At 37.2% G+C, this 22,699-nt stretch overlaps 1 protein-coding gene across 5 annotated transcripts in view; it reads right to left on the bottom strand.

The window, feature by feature from the left end:
* Positions 1-1,070: 1,070 nt before the first annotated feature.
* Positions 1,071-22,699, bottom strand: part of gabra1 (gamma-aminobutyric acid type A receptor subunit alpha1) — a 42,052-nt gene continuing 20,423 nt past the window's right edge. For all 5 annotated transcript variants that reach the window (XM_047379088.1, XM_047379085.1, XM_047379087.1 and 2 more), the window contains exons 9-10: positions 11,074-11,276; positions 1,071-6,087 (exon numbers count right to left, since the gene is read on the bottom strand). In XM_047379088.1, the coding sequence (XP_047235044.1) occupies positions 5,767-6,087; positions 11,074-11,276 (524 nt within the window). In that variant the 3' untranslated portion in view covers positions 1,071-5,766. The remainder of the gene's footprint in view (positions 6,088-11,073; positions 11,277-22,699) is intronic.

The raw sequence follows: 22,699 nt of genomic DNA, 5'->3' as shown, positions 1-22,699 counted from the left end.
ATGTCTCCTCTTTATCGTCTTTTTAGCTCTTTTTTTTTACTACAATGTCATAATTTTTAAATGGAAAGCGTCATAATGTTTTTAACAAGGATTTGCTTATATGGTTAGTGTGAAATAAGCTAGTGTTTTTCTAATTATAAACAGTGTACCAATGGGTCATTACCTAACTTTGTAAGAGAGTGTATAAATACACTGCCCCCAAAACCTGTAATGATTTCAGTAAGAGCCCAAACTGACAGAGCTAATGACACCTGGTGAGCTAAATGCACCACTAAAGGACCACAAAGAAGCTTTATTAGCTGCAATTACTTTTGAGTCAGTCATATTTTTGTTAGTTGATTTCATCATTTCATGCTTTTAAATCTATATGAATATATGTCATTGTATGAATTAAATTATTGATACCTGTAAATGGTGCCGCTGCCTTGCTATGTTCCTCTTGGAAAGCAGATTTTAAATTTCAATTAGGTTTTATCTGGACAAAAAAGGGTATATTATTATTATATGACTCTTAGCTTCGTACTTGATTTCTTCACTTTGTAAGAATGATTTTCTAAACTGTCCTGTAAAACAAAATCAGCTTTGCATTGATCCAATACTGTAACATTCTGTTGTCATTAACTGCAGTTTCTTTAATTTTGTCTTTCCTTACAGAACACAAGTGTGGAACATACCTAAACCTTTTTTTTATTTATGTAAAGACCTTTTTAAAAACAGATAAACTGGAATGTATTGTTTAATATTTTCCCTAAATCATGTTCTACAAGAACTGATCATTCTTTGTTGAAATTTGTTGGAAAAGGTAAATACTTTTTAGATTAACTGTTAATGTATTTTTGTCAAAACCACAGAACAATGTGGTGAAGATTTGTTTTATTAATTTGCTGGTGTATTAAAGCATATCTATTAAGAAATAAATATATATTTATAATCACCTACAGTTTTCACGTACAGTTTTTAATTGAACACCTTTTTAAAAACATTTAGTTTTTATTCTTAATATTAAATGATAAATACTAAATAATAATTGTTTGCTTTTTTATAGTGATCCACAGAAGCAGACAAACCAGTCATTTGTTTTCTTTTTATTTAAAGACTAATGCAGAGAATCAGGATTTACAGGGCCATATCATAACCAAAAGAAACATAAATAACATTTACAGAAGGTTTACCAATTCATCTACATCAATCACAACCCTCTATCTGTATCATTGAACTACCAGTATATGTACTGCATATGGATATGTGAGCTTGTGTGCATTTTGTGTTTTTAATGTCCACACAATTCAATCTTGTCCTGGTTTTTTTAACCCTAATCATCCTTTTGTGCTTTAGAAAATTACTATTTTTTAAGTTCTTTTAAGTGAAAATCAGAATATATTATGCTTGATAAAAATACAAGAAAAAATATTCCAGTAGGTATCTAGGAATAACCAGAAGAAAAAAAAAAAGTGTTGGAAAGCATGTGGTGATGAAAACTGCAATGGATCTACAAGTATGTGATATTTACATTTATGAAATAGATGAAGGTAATAGTAGGAAGCTCATGACTGCACTGTGCCTCAAGTTTCACATTCTGAAGCAACAAATGTAGCAAAACCAGACCTGGCAAAAAAAAGACAATATGGATGTGGTATTTAGTCATTGTTTCTTCCTTCTTTGAATACTTGGGTAATGTACTTCAGATGGAAAACTTTCATACTGTAGAAAATTCACATTTATTCTTTTATTTTAACTGGTAAAGTAAAACATTATGTTAAACTTAGCGGTATTTTTGAGTTAACAAATTAAGTAAAAAACTAAATTGAAATATTATCAAAATAACGTTCATCTCCCTCCACATTTGTACTCAAAATAAAATAAAAGGAAATAAAACTCCAGAACATAAACACAAATTTTGATAACAGGGAAATCTTGATACAGTTTTGCTCCTGATTATTTCGACTCAATCACTTTATTGCACGACCCAGGAGAAAAAGGGCAATCGACAATGAAAGCCATTTTCTCCTCAACCAACAACAAATTCGAAGCACAAACAAAATAGATATTCCACTATGTTCCTCAATGTCACCCTGTATGGCCATTGTTGGGAGAAAAAAAAAGCAAATAGTTGTGCAGCTGATATAAAAACTAAGGTATTTTCTTTATTTTGTTTTCATTATAACTTGTGAATCTAAAGCTTAATGGTTATGGAAAGAATGGTCAGTGATGTGGTTCAAAGCTGTCCTTGCATAGCACGAAGCTGACTACATGAATGTAATGTTATTGTTCTTTTTAAATGTGCAAAATGCATAACAATAGGTTGATAATACAAACAATATTCATCATCTTCTTTACTAATATCCTCAATAATATAATCAAATGCTGAATGTGTAATGTATTTTACATATGTATAAATCTGTATATATATTTCTTTATAATAATAAACATAAATAATTTTTTTTTTTTTCGAATTCAAACATATTTTTACAACTCTATATCCTGGACCTTACAGTTCCTTGACACTCTGCTTGTAGGTAAAGTGGCCGTGAACAGTGGACTGCTTGCATATGCTTGCAAAAGTGTTCCATTCAGGGATAAGTTTAGTAGTAATTATGATGCAAATATTATAGAAAAAAAACACTAATCTCTTTTTTGGTTCCTTCTGGTAGCAGTTTGATCTTTTGACAGCACAACACAAAAATGTAATCCCCTACAAAGTCATCATAAACCTTGAACTTAAATGAGTTTAAATTAGATTTCATGCAATAGACAAAAATAAGTGCCACATATTTGATAGGCTGACAGTAGATGGAACATGTTTTTCATAAATAAGACTTTGTGTGGAATGCATATGTACTCAACACCCCTACAAGGATTCACCTAAACAAAATCCAGTTTAACCAATTTCATTTAGAAGGAATCTATTGTAGTAAGTATGCCTGTGTGTGCTATAAACCCAGCAGTGTTTTGAAGGTCTCAGAGGTTTTGCCTTAGAACATTAGGGGACAAACAAAACCATAAAGACCACACAACAGGTGGGTCATGGATTAAGTTTGAGTGATGTTACAAGCATCTTATGTTTAAAAACAATATCCCAAGCTTTGGACATCTTACGGAGTACTGCTAAATACCCAGAAAACTATTCTATTACCATGTTGAAGCATGGTGGTGGCTCTCATATCCTTACATCATCACATTATGATGTGAAGATGATTTTCTTCTGCAAAACCTAGGAAGCTGGTCAGAGCTGATTGAAAAATAAATTTCAACTGTGTAAGAAAAGTAAATTGCAATCTAAAGGACTCAATACTTGCCTGCATACTTTTAAATTTAACTGAGAACCTGTGGCATGACCTGAAAATTGCTTTTCATAGACAATCCATCCATTGTGATTGATGTGACTGAAAAAGATCAGTGCCTATAAATGCAAATTTATTAGAGACCCACCCCAAACGTTTTAATTAATATGGACTGTTGGTGGTTGAATACAAATACATGTCACTGTCCTTCCACTTGACAATTTTGTACCACTGTGTGTTGGTCAATCATATAAAGTCCCAATAAAATTATTTGACATTTGCCAGTGCAACAAAGTGTAAACATGTTCAAGGGGTATTAAAATGTATGCAAGGTTTTTTTAGTGATAGCCCTCCACAGTTCTTATACGTGTGTGGCTTAATTCAATCTCATGTAAAATACATTCAGCACAGCACACTGAGAATCCACAAAGCAGCGCTGTGGTACTCTACTTTTTGTTAAAGAAGGTCAGAATTCAAGCCAAAGGCTTCACAAAGCAAGATGGTGACATAAAGTCTGGTATTTTTACCCGCATATTAAAAGTATGTAATACATTTCCATGTCCAGCACACATGAAACTACAAGTACAGATGGGTCAGTGTAAAGCTACAATAGATATCACTCCTAGACTGAGTGTCAGGTTCAGGTCCTAAGAAAAGCCCTTACTAATAAATATTGCTACATTAACATAATTTAAAATTGGACTGTTTAGAAACCTTTACATGTCACATCAGAGGAGAAGCATTTCCTTAAGGTTTGTCTCTTTTTTTTAATTTTAAAGAAGAAAAGGAAGCAAGCAATGTTCAAAACCCAAACAAAAACATTCTTTTCACTTTAGTTTATGTTGGTTGGAAGAGGGATTGACATCATGCTACAAAAATATATTCATCTTCATCACTAACGTAGAACTACAAGACAAGTCCTCTGTGCGGAACACAGCGCCGGGTAACCTAAGATTACAGTGCCACTTCAACTCATTGTCTTTTTCTCTCTTTTGTCTCTTTCGTTCTCTGTCCCTGACTCTCGCTTTTTCTCACCAAACAAGCAGAAACAAAATGACTCCAAACGGGGCATGTGATACTGAAAGGCAGTGTAGCTGGTACTTTCTGAGTATTATGTCTCAATTTTCTTTCCAACGAATCTGGAAACTGTAATAAATGTGGTCAGCGTTGGGATTCAGTGGGATGAAAAATAACAATGTGCCATCAATCTACAAATCCATTGCAGCTTCAATTCTGAAAATGATAAAGGCACTTCTCCCCCATCTCAATGTGCCCCACCACTTTTTTAACTGATGCTAACTACACATTTCTACAAATGCTGTTTCAGCAAAGGAGGCCCCAGCTTAAATGCTCAAAACTAAAGCAAAAAGTAATTACAAATATTAAATATACCAAACAACAGCAAGAAAATGCCATGTTTATTTCGGATAATTTTTGATGGTTCTACATTCTTGCTTGTTCCTAGCCATCATTAGAAATAATTGTATTGTTTTTGTTGATGCTTTGGGTGTTGTCACAAACACCCAGCCTAATAATAATAATCAAATTCAGTTTGAAACAGATTTAGCATGGAATGTTGACTAGGTGAGAAACCTTCACTCAACATGAATGATCTCAGTTTATGCTATATTTGTAAAAAGAATTATAAAGAGAACCAAAATGGAAAAATGTTCACATTTACGTTGATTCAGTTAAAACCCTTTAGGTACACTTTGCAAAGTTTAATCATAATAAAGACATCTCTAACACTTGATAATATTTACAATGCAGTGAAAGGAAATCCATATATTTGCATTTCTGAGCACAGAGATGATTTAAACTTTGTATGTTTTGTCCTCTAAATAAACTGTGTCCACTGAGACATGTTTTATTGCTATTGCAGAAACAATAAAATATACATTTTGTTTTTCAAGAATGACACAATCTAATAAACATTCTACCTAGCATGGACGATATTTTGTTTTGAAAAAAGAATGAGCGAAGAACTGGTGACATCAAATAACCCAAGCCATCAGTCAACACAGGTCTGAATTTTGAATAAATAAATATGAATCATAAAATGTCCTGCCCATGCATTTTCACAGGTGCCTTTTTTACTGTCAGTAATTCCATGGTTTTAAAATAGGTTAAAGAAAACAAAGAAACCTAAAAAGGGAGACACTCAAACAAGAAAACAAACAGAAAAACTGGCCCGGAAGAAACCTGGGCTATGAAGTTGTAGAATAGCATTCTCTTGGCTAGATATTTTTAGAAGCATTTGTAGTAGCATCCTCTTAGACCTGAACAATACCCTTTTAAAAGTCTAAATTAATCTTTTTTTCTATATTGTGTTTCTTTCGAAATCTTCAAAATTTAGGTAAACATAGAAGCAATGCAACAACTGATTATTTAAACCAGAGTGGACACAACGTTTATCTCAAAATAACCACTTTTTGTAAAAGGAATAAGAAAAAAAAAAGGAATTAAAAGAACAAATAAAGATGGATTAGGTGTGATTGACCCCCTGCAATTTGGGCTTCTTATTCAAGTAGGTTGCCCAGTAGACCAAGTTAAAGGTTCCAAAGAGCAGAGGGAAGGCTATTCTGGCAATCCTGTCTATCTTGCTCACACTGTTAAAGGTCTTCTTGGCCTCTGGGGGCTTGGGTTTGGGCTCCTCCTTGGGCTCATCTGGAGGTGGAGGTGCGCTTTTGGCAATTGTGGCCAATCCAGGGTTCCTGGCAGGATTGGGTGCGAAGGGTGTAGCAGTGGTAGGTGGGTAGGCTGTTGTGTTGTTCTTCTTCAGGAGAGACTCCTTCTTTTTCTTTTGCTAATTATGTTTTTTAGAGATAGAATTGGGGGAAAAAAGCAAAACCATTTCAAGATTTTAGTTTACACAAACCAGATGGATTTTTTTACTGATTATATAAGTGCATCTCAATAAATTAAAATATTATTGAAAAGTTCATTTATTTCAGTAACTGATTTCTTTTTTAGCTTTTATTTCTGTTAATTATAATAATTTTAAATATAATTAAAAGGTTAATTTTAATTCTTTAGAAGACTACAATATTACATCAGACCAATAAAAAAACACTTTTAATACAGGAATCTGGGCTTAATGAAAAGTAAAGGTTGTTATATTCAAAAGGTACTTAATCTGACAAATATGCCTCATTTTTACACATATTCAAATTTACTGAGATCTACCTTAGATGATTTAGAAGGTCAAATGCGCCACATTTGAACAAATAAATATAATGTAATAAGATATTTGATTGTGTAAAAAAAATAAAGAAATACATTAAATAATTAGAAATGCATATATGTATATACAGTACAGTGAAAACGTGTTTCCCGCTTTACAAACCTCTTTTGTTTTTGCTTTATTGTCACACTAAAATGTTTCAAATCATCAAACTAATTCAATAAGCCTGCCCACCTAATTACTACTGAGCGAGTATAATGAATAAATCACTTAAATGCTACCTGTCTGACAAAATGAAGATCTCAAAAACCAAAACATTATGCTATTCTCAAAAGAAATTCAGGAACAGATGAGAAACAAAGTGACTGATTTCTGTTAGTCTGTAAAGGGTTACCGTGCCATTTCTAAGGCTTTCGAAGATTAAATGTGTAAATCAAATCAAACTTTAATTAATTTTATGTCAATACCATGTATACATTCTCTGTTTTTATTTACTTATTTCAAAATGATACACTGTATCAGGAAATAATTTAATTGACCGTGTCGAAATCACATCATCTGTAATGGTGCGTTCACAACAAACGCGATTTCTGCGAATTTTTCGCCTCATTTGTGTGCTTTTGCCCGCTTCACATTCCGCGTGAGCTCCGCGTTGGCATTCGGCAACAAGCGGCAACGCTTCGCCGCTTCATCAAATAGGAGGAGCTTCCATCTGCTGCTTGCTGGTTTCAACTGAACATGCTGGACATGGATTTCACGGATAATCACGGTGCTTTACTTGTGGAGAGCCGAAAAGCGCCGCCGGCGTCAATGTCCCTGGGTTCACCAGATTCTTCAGGGACGGGAACAGTTCGGAGATTACCACCACCTACTCCAGGAGCTGCGCCTGGATGACGGTCGATTTCAGCGGTACTTCCGTCTATCCAGGACCCAGTTCGAAGATCTGCTGCCCCGCATTGGGAGACGAATTGGCCTTCGGGACGCTAACTACCGGCAACCGCAGTGAAGCCAGCCCGAAGCCGGACACCGGACACTCAAGCTCCGCGGAGCCAGCGGCATCTAGCCCACGGCCGATCCGAGTCAGGCACCCAGATTTCGGCTAGCTGTTCTCTGTTGCTCCCTCTTCTGACGCGCGGTGGTTCACTAGGGACCGTCAATAAGTTTCCGTACCAAACAATCGTGGAAAATCTGAGTGCCTGAATTGGATCAACCGTGAGCTAGATGCCGCTAACTCCGCGGAGCTTGAACATCCAACTTCAAACTAACTTCACCGCGGTTTACCGGCGCTGTATCCCCACTGCTGAACGCCTGTCCATCTGTCTTCGGTGAGTAAATAAATCTCAGCTCAGTAAAAAAAAACAGCCGATTTTTAATGTCCACATCTCCTAAATTTAAGATATTTGTGCCTAAACATAACCAGGCCAGGTCCTTTCTGTACTTGTCTCGGTAAAAGTAATTAGTTGAATCATACAACTCTGTCTTGCCGCACACCGCCACTATGATCTGGTCCTCCATCATTGACAACTGCTTCTTCTACGCTTTGGTCCTTCACCCTACGTCACAGCCACATCCAGTCCCTGATTGGTTGACGCGACGCGAATTTAGGAAAAAGTTCAGATTTTTCAACTCGTCCATCGCGCCGCTCCGCTCCTGCTCCGCTCCTGCTTTGCTTACCGCGCCTTCCGCGCCGCGTCCTTCGCACCGCTCCGCTCCTGAACGCGCCTCTAGATAGGGATAACATGTAAATTGGCCGCTCCTTTCGCAGAAATCGCATTTGGTGTGAACGCACCTTAAGAGTTTTGGTCATGCCATTGAGGTTTTATGGGTAAGGGTGAAAAATTTCCCAATGTGTGGGAACGCAGCAGCATGAAGTAGTTGAATAATTATTGAAATAACCATATGTGGTTTTAACATATAATGATTTCTGATTTGAAATAAAGATTTTAACATGTATTTGTTTAACTATGTAGTTTGGAAATCTTCTGAAATATTGTCATTTTTAGAAATAAATGTATTAATGGACAGCAAGGCATGTGCGGAGCAAAGTCTGGCCTATGTGATCTGATCTACTAGACGAATGACTGCAGCGTAGTCTTGGAGAGGAAGGTATCTGGTTTGGGAACCCCAGGGTCCCATCTTTTTGTGGATGATGTTTCAATTTAATTTAAATGAATAAATATGTACCTGAACATGTAAGAATATTTATTTAAGAATTTATTTCTTGAGTTGTGGTACTTTTGGTGTTCAATAGAGTGGGATGTTTTCTCATTCTCTAATTCAATTCATATCTTTTAAACAATTGTTACAGAAAAAAAGGGAATTATCTCTTGGCTCTGTTCTCTACAAAATAGCAGGAGGATACAGAGTATGGTGCTGCTAACTACCGCTTTCAGACAAGTAGAGCAGAAAGCACAAGATGAACACTAAACTATTAATGTTCATGTCATGTTTTTCAAATAGCATTTTTATTAGATGATGTGGAGACTGCAACAACATGTTCTTCGTCTGAACTAACTTGCTATGAAATTATCAAAAACTATTATCTATTTAGGACACATTTTTTAAAATGTTTGCAGATAGTTTTTTGGGGGGAATTTTAAATGACCAGACTGAGGAAGGAGCTGAAAACTTAACTTTGTTTATATTCAATGTACACTGCTCAAAAATATAAAGGGAACACTCAAATAGCACATCCTAGATCTTATATATATTCTCATTGAATACTTTGTTCTGTACAAAGTTGAATGTGCTGACAACAACATCACACAAAAATCATCAATGGAAATCAAATTTATTAACCAATTGAGGCCTGGATTTGGAGTCACACACAAAATTAAAGTGGAAAAACACACTACAGGCCGATCCAACTTTGATGTCTTAAAACAAGTCAAAATGAGGCTCAGTATTTTATGTGGCCTCCATGTGCCTGTATGACCTCCCAAAAATGCCTGGGAATGCTCCTGATGAGACGGCGGATGGTCTCCTGAGGGTTCTCCTCCCAGACCTGGACTAAAGCATCCGCCAACTCCTGGACAGTCTATGGTGCAACGTGACGTTGCTGGATGGAGCGAGACATGATGTCCCAGATGTGCTCAATCGGATTCAGGTCTGGGGAACGGGCGGGCCAGTCCATAGCTTCAATGTCTTCATCTTGCAGGAACTGCTGACACACTCCTGCCATATGAGGTCTAGCATTGTCCTGCATCAGGAGGAACCCAGGGCCAACCGCACCAGCATATGGTCTCACAAGGGGTCTGAGAATCTCATCTCGGTACCTAATGGCAGTCAGGCTACCTCTGGCGAGCACATGGAGGGCCATGCGGCCCTCCAAAGAAATGACACCCCACACCATTACTGACCCACTGCCAAACTGGTCATGCTGAAGGATGTTGCAGGCAGCAGATCGCTCTCCACGTTGTCTCCAGACTCTGTCACTTCTGTCACATGTGGTCAGTGTGAACCTGCTTTCATCTGTGAAGAGCACAGGGCACCAGTGGCGAATTTGCCAAACCTGGTGTTCTCTGGCAAATGCCAAGGGTCCTGCACAGTTTTGGGCTGTGAGCACAACCCCAATTTGTGGACGTCGGGCCCTCATACCATCCTCATGGAGTCAGTTTCTAACCGTTTGTGCAGACACATGCACATTTGTGGCCTGCTGGAGGTAATTTTGCTGGGCTCCGGCAGTGCTCTTCTTGTTCCTCCTTGCACAAAGGTGGAGGTAGCGGTCCTGCTGCTGGATTGTTGCCCTCCTACGGCCTCCTCCACATCTCCTGGTGTACTGGTCTGTCTCCTGGTAGTGCCTCCAGACTCTGGACACTACGCTGACAGACACAGCAAACCTTCTTGCCACAGCTCGCATTGATGTGCCATCCTGGATGACCTGCTCTACCTGAGCCACTTGTTTGGGTTGTAGAGTCCGTCTCATGCTACCATGAGTGTGAAAGCACTACCAACATTCAAAAGTGACCAAAACATCAGCCAGAAAGCATAGGTACTGAGAAGTGGTCTGTGGTCCCCACCTGCAGAATCACTCCTTTATTGAGTGTGTCTTGCTAATCACCAAAGATTTCCCCCTGTTGTCTATTCCATTTGCACAACAGCTGTGAAATTGATTGTCAATCAGTGTTGCTTCCTAAGTGGACAGTTTGATTTCACAAAAGTTTGATTTACTTGGAGTTATATTGTGTTGTTTAAGTGTTCCCTTTATTTTTTTGAGCGGTGTAGTTAACTCAGTCAAGTCCTTTTTTCTACCTTTAAACATTACATCAATTTTCTGATTGCACATTTGTTGTGGGCAATTCAAGTTTGAGTTAATCTTTTAAAAAAAACATACACCGTGAGTGAAAAAGAAGGAAGGTTCCGCTGTCCTAATCATAACAAATCAAATTCAAAGAAATAAAAACAGAAAAAGACAGGGAAAATAGATATACTGCTACAAAATGGAAATTAGCTTAGATTTTTCCAGTACACATGATCAAGGGTGACATTTTGTGCAACTTTATTTTTTCTTTTTCACTTTTTGATGCCACCACATCATCCAAATATAAATTAAAAACCACACAAAACAAAATCTGCTAATACACAGAGCCTTTAACATTGATAAGGTACCTTCTCAGGGACCACACTTTTTCCATCCCAAGCGTAACCCCTCTTGGTGAAGTAGTTGACGGTGGCAAACTCAATGAGGGCAGAGAAGACAAAGGCGTAGCATACGGCAATGAACCAGTCCATAGCTGTGGCATAGGCCACTTTAGGAAGAGAGTTTCTGGCGCTGATACTGAGAGTAGTCATAGTGAGGACAGTGGTCACTCCTACAGGGAGATACAAGGACAAGAGTGAAAACTGTTAATAGGACTGTACATGTTGGAAGAATGTCAGTTATAAACAGCATTAAAGGGAAAGATCAAATGAAGTGAGTTTAATAGTAACTTTGACAGTGACATTGTCCAGAAACCAAGAGACTTCTAAAGTATCCCCATTTCAGAAGTTGGCATTTTATTTATGTCAAAGATTTAAGCAGCTAAAACAGTCTTGCAATTTTATTCTTTGAATTATGAATATTTTTATACCAGAGATGCACGGTATTTAATTTTTGCTTATACACTCATGGGCTACATAATGGCAATGTTGTTAGCACTGTTGAATTAAAACAAAAAGTTACTTGCCTGGGTTTGTATTTGGGCTAGGGCCTTTTTGCATGGAGATAACATGTTCTCCACAATCATGTAAAATCTCTGTGGGTACTTTTTACCACAGTCCAAAGACATGCATTTTAGGTTAATAGGTCCATCTGAATTTCCCTTTGGTACTAGTGTCTGTATGCATGCTTGTTTGTCCTGATCATTTCTGTGTTACCCAGTTATGGACTGGCGAATTCGTCCGGGGTGTACCCTGGCTCTTGTCCATTTGCCACTGGAGATAGCCAATTCAGTATGGCAGATCTGCTTTATCTTCCTCGTAATGCCCTTGAAAGAGTCATTCATGGTTCTATCTTTTCTAGACTGGACTACTGCAAACTCTTACTATAATGGGACTGACCAGTCTCTCCTCCAACATCCCAAACTTGTCCAAAATTCAGCTGTCTGGAGGACTAAATGGTTTGAGCACATTAACCCCCAATATGGCATTCTCGTTATTGGCTTCCTGTTTGTTTAAAAATGTCATGCTTGGTTTTTAAATGTTTAAATGGTCTGGCATCTCCTTATCTTTCTGAGTTACTACATAGTTATCATCCTTGTAGAGCTCTGAGATCGGAATATCAAATTCTCTTGATGGGTAATAGGACTACAGTTTTGACTAGAAGAGACAGAGCCTTTTCAGTTGCAGCTCCTAAATTCTGGTCTCCCTGTTTCCGTGAAGTCTGCCAGAACTGAATTTAAATGTCTTTTAAAAACTCATCTTTTTACACTGGCTTTTAATTTCAGAAGGCCTTGCACTGTCTTTTTCCTTTTATTCTCTATTTTATTGTTTTTTTGTTTGTTGTTACTGCTTACTGCTTTTATAATTTAGAATTTACCTTGTTTTATTTTTGATTTACCTGTGCAGCACTTGGTTGCCCTATTGTATGTAAAAGTGCTTTATAAATAAAACTTTTGATTTAACTGATTGATAGCCACCGATATCGGAAATAAATAGATGGATGATATATGGTTGTTTTCAAAATAACTGTAATAGCTGATGTTCATAAATGTGTAGGATCTTTAGGCCTGTGCTTAAGTAGAACTGAGCTGTGTCATTTTATGCTATAGAAACATCAGTCATTTATAAAGAAAAACTTTATGAATTTATGTTTACCCATAAAGCATAACATTATGACCAGCATGGGCACCCTGATAGATCTGCAGCTATGCATACACAATAAATTGTGATGCAATGTGTGTTCTGACACCTTTCTATTATGACCAGAATTAACATCAGCAATCTGAATAACAGCAGCTCATCTGTTACATCAAACCACACACGCCAGCTTTCTTTCCCCACATGCATCATCACATCTTGACCACCATTAACCTTGCCACTGGTTTATCACTGTTCCCTAACAGAACAATTTTTAAAAGATACTGGCCAATGCAACCTTGATACACACTCAAGAGCAGCAGTTTTGGGGATGTTCTGACCTAGTCATCTTGCCATCACAATATAGCTTTTTAAAACTTACAAAAATCTTATTTTTCCTTATCCTATGAAATCAGCTTCAAGGAAACAATGTTTTCCTGCTGCCTACTATGTCCAGTCTCCTAACACTTGGCATTATTAAAGGATTTTTTTTTTTCTTGATTTCACATCAATGGTCATGATATTATTGTCATAATTCTGAAGATTTAGAGATTTGCTTCTCTTTTGTGTGTGTATTTTACCTTATCAGGCAGATTTTTTTTATGTTCCATATGTCTTGCTTCCTTTAGTTAATTTTCCAATGCTTATTATTAAGCATTTTCCGTATTGGTTCATCCATGTGCGCTTCATTCTAGTGTACTTTATTCATCTAGAGTTATTTTCTTTTAGACGTGTTAAATATTTTTCCCTGGGTTTTATTGTGTTTCTGTTTCTGCTCTGCTCTGGTTAATTAGTCTTCCTCCCTTAGCTGATCTACTTTGTCTCTGTCACAGCCACTACTCATTCCATCTGATTAGATCTTCTGGTTTGCTTGTCATTTCTCCTACCCTACCTCAGTGTATATAGGCTCATGTCTCCTCATAGTTTCCTGTTTCTTCCGTCGCCTCTATTCACTGCTATGATCATCATCTCTCGATTCCATGCTTTAAGCACTCCGCCTGATTCAGCTCAGCTGTATGTTTGAGTCCTTCCTAACTGAGCCATGACAAGTATTAGCAAAAAAAAAACCTTCAACCAATTTAACAGAATTTGATTCCCTTCCAGCAATAATCCTGAAATTAGTGTCCTGGAAAAGCTGAAGGACATTTCACTAACATTGTGCATTCCTTACTTATACATGAGAAAGCACGAATGACTCATGGCTAAACTTGCTGATTACCACAGTTGAAAAACAATTTTTTTTCCCAAATTAGTCCCTCAGATAAAATGGATCTGATTATCCAATAACAATAAAGATAATGAAAAACGTGTATATTGTATTTTGAAATAAAGTGGTTTGACACTTTATCAAATGTATCAAATCTAGAATATCTAGAAAACCATATTGCTCTGTTAAATCAGTTGCGCCAAGGTATGATGAGACATTATTAAGCAGTAACTGGGTCAGACTGTGTCTAATAGAGCAGTGCTCATTTTACAACAGGCAACTTTAGATGTTTAGACCTAGAGTAAAATTAGCCCAACTATTATGAAGAACAGCTGGTTTATGAAGATATTATAAAATATGCATAAAATACCCTTCCACACATTCTGAATGTAGATTCATACAAGCATATGATCTTCAAAATGTACTTCACTTATCTGTATTCCTGAAACTTAAAAAAAAAATGGTTTTCACTAAAACAATTCTCTTGTGCCAGCAAATAATGTATTTCATCACTTGTTCACAACATAAAAAAAGACCACACACATGGATTTGTTCCATCTGCATAATAAGAACACAAGGTGGATGGTAATACAGTTCTGATGTATGATCATGGGGTTTGGTCATGCAATTGGGGGTATCAAATAAGTAGGTCAAATATATTTATTCTAAAGGAATTTTTTACAGCTGCTTGTGTGTGTGTGTGTGTGTGTGACTACTCAAGGCAGCTGTTGACTGATTTACACTGATTGATATGGATAACATAATTATAAATAGATTGCATTGATACAATCGTGCAAGGACATATCTTCTTACAGCAACATTTATGCTGTTATGTGTATTAATAGAATTTGATTACAGAACTCACACACAAGGATGCTCAACACAGCACTAAGTACTGAGCTAATATGTGCAATCTTGGTTTATTGGAAAATAGAACTATGTAGCCAAAATGTATATGTTGCTTTTTAAGTCAAAAAACATCTAATACTGAGCTTGAAATTTTTTATCAATGTTGTTGCAGAATTTTTGTTTTTTTGCAAATATAAATTAGATAATCCACAAGTTGTGAATGGAATGTCACATCAAGGATGTACAATGACAAAAGGTTGACAATTTGTTAAAACTGGTAGTGTTTTTGTGGAAAGGATTTTTGATGTTAGCGCACTGATTTGTCAAAATACGACCAAGTAGTTGCCTCCTCTTCATCTATCCCGCCTACATAGTTAAGATGGTGGTGTCTTTTTACTCTTTTTTTACTCACTCTTTCAAGTCCTTCTCATATAACAATGGCTTTTTCAGTTTGGCTCTTAAACTAAAGAATGATCTAAAATTGGGGTTTACATAATTTTAGGTGAATTTAAAGCAAACATTTTATGACATTTAAGTATTCAATTGAGTGAGGATTAAAAATTGGCTTCCTGAAAACATACAACCCTGGCAAAATAGGAGTGATACCAGACTGCCAATGTCAGTTTGTTTACTAGTGCAAGCTCCTTAATCAGAGGAGGGTGAAGGCACCACCACCTGGTATTATACAAGTATGTCTAAAAGTGCTGCATTCTTGGTATCTCCTATATTTTACTGTGTTGGAGAGGATCTGTCGTCATGGAAACAAGTCTCCTATTTTTTGCAATGTGTACCATGGACAGAAAGGAAAGGCAAAATCTTCTATTTTGTTTTTGCCATTTAAAAAAAAGAATTATTTCATTTTACTCTATTAAATAATAAGGGATGGTCTGGATTTCTGCCTACACACAAATGTGTTTAGGGGTTGTGAGAGCACAGTTGTTTGCAGTCTCTTGCAAACATGTGTAAAGGTGTGTGTGGGTGACTGCCTAACAAGGCCAAAGTGTGTTTTTATTTTTTTTGTTTAACTCAAGGGGGAGAATGATTCTCTTTGTGTCTCCTCAGAGATGGGCATACATAGAAATCATTTAGAACACTGGCCAATTTATTCACCATGACATGACTCAAGAGGTGGTTTTGAATGACTATTTGATATTTTTTAAGCAACACACTTGCTGATAATGATCAAATCCCCTGATCTGGAACAATTTAACTGGAATAATAGCGACATAACTGGATTCTTGAGAGTACCTTACATTAAATCTAGCTTTCAATGATATGAATATGAATGATATGAATATCTGCTAACCAGGTTATAGGTAAATTAGACTGGCAATACTGCTCCAGGCAAGGAAATGTTTTTCTATAACTACACAGAGGCATAAAGATCAGGGGTGGAGTTTTAGTAAATATGGTACAAGGAAATAACATTTTGATTGTCATTTTGTTTTACAAAATAGGGTCAAACCTTCAGACATTTCCCTTTCAGCAAGAGCAATCAGTCTAAGGGACCATCACTGCCCAGTTGATTATAATATGAAACAATTTATGAAAATCCCCTTGATCATAAATTGTCACTAAGCTCAAATGAGTCTTCTAAGCAAAGGATAAAGTTGTTCCTTTTAGTTCTGACAGATAATTATTTCCTGTTTTCAAACTTTGGCCTATTAGTCACAACCCCTGAATAAAATCGTTCTGCTAATCTGACAAATCTCAAGCAAGTGAATAATGATCCAGGCCCTGCATCACAGACAACCCACAGACAAAACCCTGTCAGTGAGAGCAAGGCTTCAGGAAAATGCCTTTGTATTTCTGTCATGCTCAGTGGTTTGAAGCAGAACTGTCTCTCAAATAATGTTTTGACTGAGAAAACTACCAATCAAACATGACAATCAAAATGTGGGTCAAAAGTACAACTGTGAAGTGAAAAGCCTGCTGACTCAAAGCACACCCAATCCTCTATGTGCAACATAAACCATGTGTCTGGATGCTGGGAGGACCTTGCAAAAAAAACTGGTATGGATGTTGAGATTTAAAGATGAAAACACACATCTAGTTTGAGAGCTTACTCATGAATAATGCAGCTGCTTTTACTTTCTAGAAGTCAGTAGAAGAATGTGAAGAAACAAGGTTTTGTATCTAACCACAGATCCATCCAGGTGTCACAGAAATACATAAAATAAACACTACTTCATAACAACCCAATATCGTACTTGTACTCGTCGTTTTCTGCTTATCCGGGACCGGTAGACTCAGTAGAGACACCCAGACGTCCCTCTCCCCAGACACCTCCTCCAGCTCCTCCGGGGGCAGCCCAAGGCCTTCCCAGGCCAGCCGAGAGACATAGTCCCTCCAGCGTGTCCTGGGCTGTCCCCTGGGCCTCCTCCCGGTTATGAACAGCACCACAAAGGGCAGCCCTGCTGGAGTCCAACATGCACCGGGAACAGGTCCGACTTAGTGCCGGCAATGCAAACCAAACTCCTGCTCCGCTTGTACAGGGACCGGATCGCCCCTAATAAAGGGCCCCCAATTCCATACTCCTGGAGCACCCCCCACAGGGCATCACGAGGGACACAGTCGAATGCTTTCTCCAGGTCCACAAAACACATGTGGACCGGTTGGGCAAACTCCCATGAACCCTCGAGTACCCTGTAGAGGGTATAGAGCTGGTCCAGTGTTCCACGGCCGGGACAAAAACCACACTGCTCCTCCTGAAGCCGAGGTTCGACTATCGGCCGGACTCTCCTCTCCAATACCCTGGCGTAGGCCTTACCAGGGAGGCTGAGGATTGTGATGCTCCTGTAGTTGGAACACACCCTTCTGTCACCCTTCTTATGAAGGGGGACCACCACCCCAGTCTGTCAGTCCAGAGGCACTGTCCCCGGCCGCCACGCAATGTTTAAGAAGCGTGTCAACCATGACAGCCCCACAACATCCAGATATTTGAAGTACTCAGGGCGGATCTCATCCACCCCCGAAGCCCTGCCACCGCGGAGCTTTTTAACCACCCCGGTGACTTCAGCCTGGGTGATGAAAGAGTCTAACCCGAGTCCCCAGCCTCTGTTTCCACCAGGGAACAACCCAATATGCGGGTGTGATTTATCAAAACACACTGTACCTTTTCTTCCTTTGGGAATAAAAAAAAGTTTTCACCTAGGAGATGATATTGACCCCACTTCTAGATGGAGAATGTTATCTAATAGTTTTGTTCCCTATTCTTAAGATCTAATATTATTTTGTATGACATAAAACTCTAGTCAGACTCTAGTAATAAGGGAATGGAGGAGAAGTGCACCCAACAGTCAAAGTAGGGAATCTTGGATTTAAGCTTGTAAATTACTGTGGTAATTTTAGAACATTATATGTGCTTTTCAATTAATTCTAATATCTAAAAGAGTTGATCAGTTTCAATAATTCAGCACAGAAACAAAGTTTAATCAATATGTAGATGAAAACACACAATGTGATATCTTGAAGTGCTTTTTTCTGAACATTTAGAAGATTATGCCAAATAGCTAATGAACACTCAAAATTTAGTTTCTCCACAAATTTGAGTTTTAAAAAAGACCAATAAAAATATTTCTTTGGAGAAAAGCTAATTTAACTATTTTTTTCATCTTCCTCTTGACAAAACTCCATTGATTCTCAATTAAGTTTCACTCAGGTAAGTTGGCTAGCCAATCAAGCACAGTGATCCCATGGTTATTAAAGTAGGTATGTGTACTTTTGGCAGTGTGTGCAGTTGCCAAGTCATACTGGAAAATGAAATTACCAACTCCAAAAAGCTTGTATACAGATAGAAGAATTATGGTTCTAGAATTTCCTAGTATATTACTTTGAAATTAAATTAGTAGACCATTACCCAAAGACAAAATGGCTCTTCAAAACGTCTCACTGTACCTCAAACAACTTGAAATGTAAGACTCCACTTTTTCTCTAGACTCTGAAACTTAATTTCTAAATGGAATACAAAAGTTACTTTCACCTGGAGAGAGGACTTAGAAGCACCAGCTAAGATGTATCTAGTGTTATCTCTGGTTCAGGATTAGCTTGACATGGAATGCAATAGTTGTAGCCCATGTTCTGGATAAATTTGTACATGGTGGTTCTTGAGGGACTGATTCCTCCTAGAAGGAACTATCAAGGTAAAGTCTTGGCTCACAGTCCTCTCAAGGCTGCAGTTACCCATGTTGCTTGGGCAAGTTTATTTTCCACTTTACTTTCACACTTTTTTATTTATCTTTTGGATTTTACTTAACTGTAAAACACAATCATCAAAATTCCTGGAAATTAACACTAATACATCAATATGTGTGCAATAAATCTGTATAACAAATACGTTATTTTCAGTTTTAGTAATATAAAATGACCTTTCAGTGAAATTCCTATATTACACTTTTCTGAGAAAAGGTTTCTTGAAGTCTCTTGATTTTAGGAAATTGGGATTTTTCAGTGTTCTATTTCCTTAAATATGCTGTAAATTGAATTAAACCAGTTTAGCTGTTATACTGGTATTAGGTAGTTATAAATAATTATTTTTAAAGCAAAAGTAAGGATTAATTAACATAGTATGCAACAAGTGTATGTCTAAATTAGTTTTTTTTATCATAGAAGTTTGATAATTATGACTTGGAAAGCATATCCTTTCATAATGAGCACGTCAGTGTTGGATTTCATGAAGCAAGTGAACAATCATAGTTGTTCTGTGGGCAATTTCTTTACAATACCTCAACCCGTCTCAAGAGAGAAGTGGTCTTTGTTGGATATCTGTCAGCATTCCCACTGTGCCATCTCTACTTCACTACTTCATGCTTTATCAATAACATAAGTGTCAGATAAGATTGTTTTTGAGGTCAATTACATTCATCATCGCTGCATCATCTCTGGTTATCAGAAAAGCATAAATAAAGTGACATGTTGATTGGCAAGTGATTAAATGACTGCTGGTACCACAGCTGCAGGGTATAAATCATGCACACAGACACACACAAATATTTCCGCAGCATTTCCAACAACGTCAATGGCTTATAAATTGCGAGCCCTGGCATATAAGCACCATGCTCACATGTAGCAAAACAAACATACCCAGTTTACAGCTTTGTGCAGGTGAATGTATGTGTAGACATTTTTGTACATGAAGACCCAGAACACACAAACTAGATACTATTGCTTAATGAGCAGATACATTAAACGGCATAATGGGAGAGTCAATGAATCCCAAGCCAATCACTTTTAAAGCGGAAAAGAAGGAATCAAGCTAATCTTTCGAGCCCTGCACCCCAAGACAGCTCAGTCAGAGAAACAGAAACGAAGAAGGAGGGGAGAGAGGGAGGGAGTTAGGAGGATGGAGCGCACCATATCAGCACTATCAATGACTGTTTCCTTTCACGTTTCGCTTAGACTTAAAGTAAATAAATTGCTAACAGTTTTCCACTACACTAAACTAGCTATAAAGTAATCAGCCTCTTAATCGTCACTGTGATAAATAAGATAACTTTACCCACTGCTGTGTTTTTAAATTGCCTATTCATCTACAGGGCAAGGCTTTAGGAAGAAAAAAAATAGTGTATAGCGTTTGCTTCATAGTCACATAATGTAATTTAAACTGTCATTTTAGTACTGAAATTGTTCACATTATTGCTTTTTCTTTGTCAGATTTGGATGACCAGACATCATAGTTGTAACAGAATGTCTTACAATAGGTAGAGTAGTGGTTATTTATTTGTAGTACTGGCAAAGCAAGCATTTGATATATGCTGATGGTGTGTAGCAATTAAAACAAGAAGAAACAAGCTGTGAATAGGTGTTAGTGGGATGAATGACATTAATGCATCTATGCATTTTAGTATAATCTGCTACAGTGAGCATAATATTGAAAAAAATTATTTGTATGTGTGCAGTCCTTATAATGACAGCAATACATATTACCCTCTTGTTTCTATTTACCTTCTCCCATTGTTAGCTGTGTGTTTTCCCTGTATATATGCCAGTGCACTTTTCTAGGCATGGTTTACTATGGTGATCCTGGTGTACAAGTCTCTGTACACCCATGGCTCATAAAACTTGTCTCTGCAGGCAGCAAAAAACAACAACAAAAACACACAAAGCCTCCCTCACTACACCTAAATCTATCTCAGGCAGTACACAGTTCGAGGTTTAGGATAAACCTTAAGATAAGTCGAGTCAAGGATATGTTTTGGGATGTATGTTAAATGTGCTGTCTTACAAGGTGTTGCGTAGTGTAGCTGTAGAGTGGGTGCCCCTGGTTCAGAGACTACAGTGCTTGACGTCATGGGTTCGATTCCTAACTTTGGGACCTTTGCTGCATGTCTTCCCCCTTTCTCTCTCCACCCATTTCCCATCTGGTAACTGTCAATAAAGGCCACTAATGCCAAAGAATTAAATAAAAAGTTCTATATTAAAACAAAAACAAAATCTCTTCTAACTTCCCTGCTCTGTTCATGAAATGACTCAAAATTATCATTAGAAGGATTTCTGGTCAGGATGCAGGCCATTTATACCATGCTGTGACAGTCTGCAAATCCATTACTTGCTGTTGAAAATTATGGAAAAATCATTTTGATTTATCCTCTCTTTCATGCCTCTGCTTAATGGTTTAACTCCAAACTTAGTAATAACAAAGTAGAGGAGGTAAGTGGACAAAAATGTAGAAAGGTGATAATGTCCTAAACACTAGATGGCTGTGACTGTATAACATGTAGATGCATGCTACTGATGAGGTAGACAGAATGAATACCCTCTTTATCTTTGGACTTAACAAGACTGCTGATATAACAACGTATACCTCAGTATGGCCCCCTTCTGGCAATATAAACAACATTGTGTTTAGCTATCAACAGCTTACATAAATTCATACTAAATAAGAGACGCTTTAGGAAAAACCCTGGCAACTTCAGAGAGAAGAACCATGTTATTTCATCCTAGGGCAGCATCTGATAGTCTGCTGCGTACATAAATGCTTTATAGTTCCACTTAACATTATTCATACCCCACTGCAAATTTGATTTATTGGCAAACTTTAAAATCATTCAGGTAGTTGCAATTAAACATTTGCTCGCACGGGGCACCGCAGCAATGCGGTTGTGCACATATGCAGCCAGCGATTGTTCTGTTAGCATCTGAGTGCTGTAGTCATGCTGTTATTAGAATGTCAGTCAGTGTGGCTGAGGTGCTTAAGTTACAGCAGAACTGAGCTACTTGGTTGGATGGATTTATTCAGCTCGACTTATGAAGGTGGTCTAAAATGTTGCTGTCATTATTATAAGAACAGTAAGAATAAAAATGTAAAGAGCAAATTAATAATACCTAACACATCAAAATGGGTATAGAAATATACAACAAAGAAATAGTCTTACAAAGTTGCTTTTGCGCCTATTTTCTGCCCAGTCCTAGTACTGGTTCAAATCACATATCTGGATATGAATTGGTATATTATATAGTGTCAGATTTCATTGTTAAAATTAATGTAAATACCTGATTTGTAGCAAAACCCCTCACAGCATAATGAATGAGAAGCAAAGAGAAAAGAATCAAAGAAGTACCAAGCTTTTTTTTTAAATCTAGAAATAGGGTGGGAAACATGCAAATAAAAATATTGAAAGATGACGTATTTTGAATCAAGGATGTGCCAATTGATCTCCTATATATTTATCAATGTACTTTGTGTCCCTGAATAATTTGTTGGTCAAAGTTAAGTGACTGAACAAGCAACAAATTAATAAATGAAGATGTAGAAAATCAAATGAATGAAAGAATGAAATGATAGATGTACCATAAACAAATAAAAATACTAATAAATATGACTTTTACATAAAAAGCTTACAGTAAGGCATGACTCCTTTCCAAAATAAATTATAATTAGGCTCGTTCTTCAGTGATGAAACT

The sequence above is a fragment of the Girardinichthys multiradiatus genome, chromosome 11, assembly GCF_021462225.1.
Source record: "Girardinichthys multiradiatus isolate DD_20200921_A chromosome 11, DD_fGirMul_XY1, whole genome shotgun sequence".
Classification (NCBI taxonomy): Eukaryota; Metazoa; Chordata; class Actinopteri; order Cyprinodontiformes; family Goodeidae; genus Girardinichthys; species Girardinichthys multiradiatus.
The sequence above is the reverse complement of the archived record's forward strand: the minus strand, read 5'-3'. Positions and strand labels throughout refer to the sequence as shown.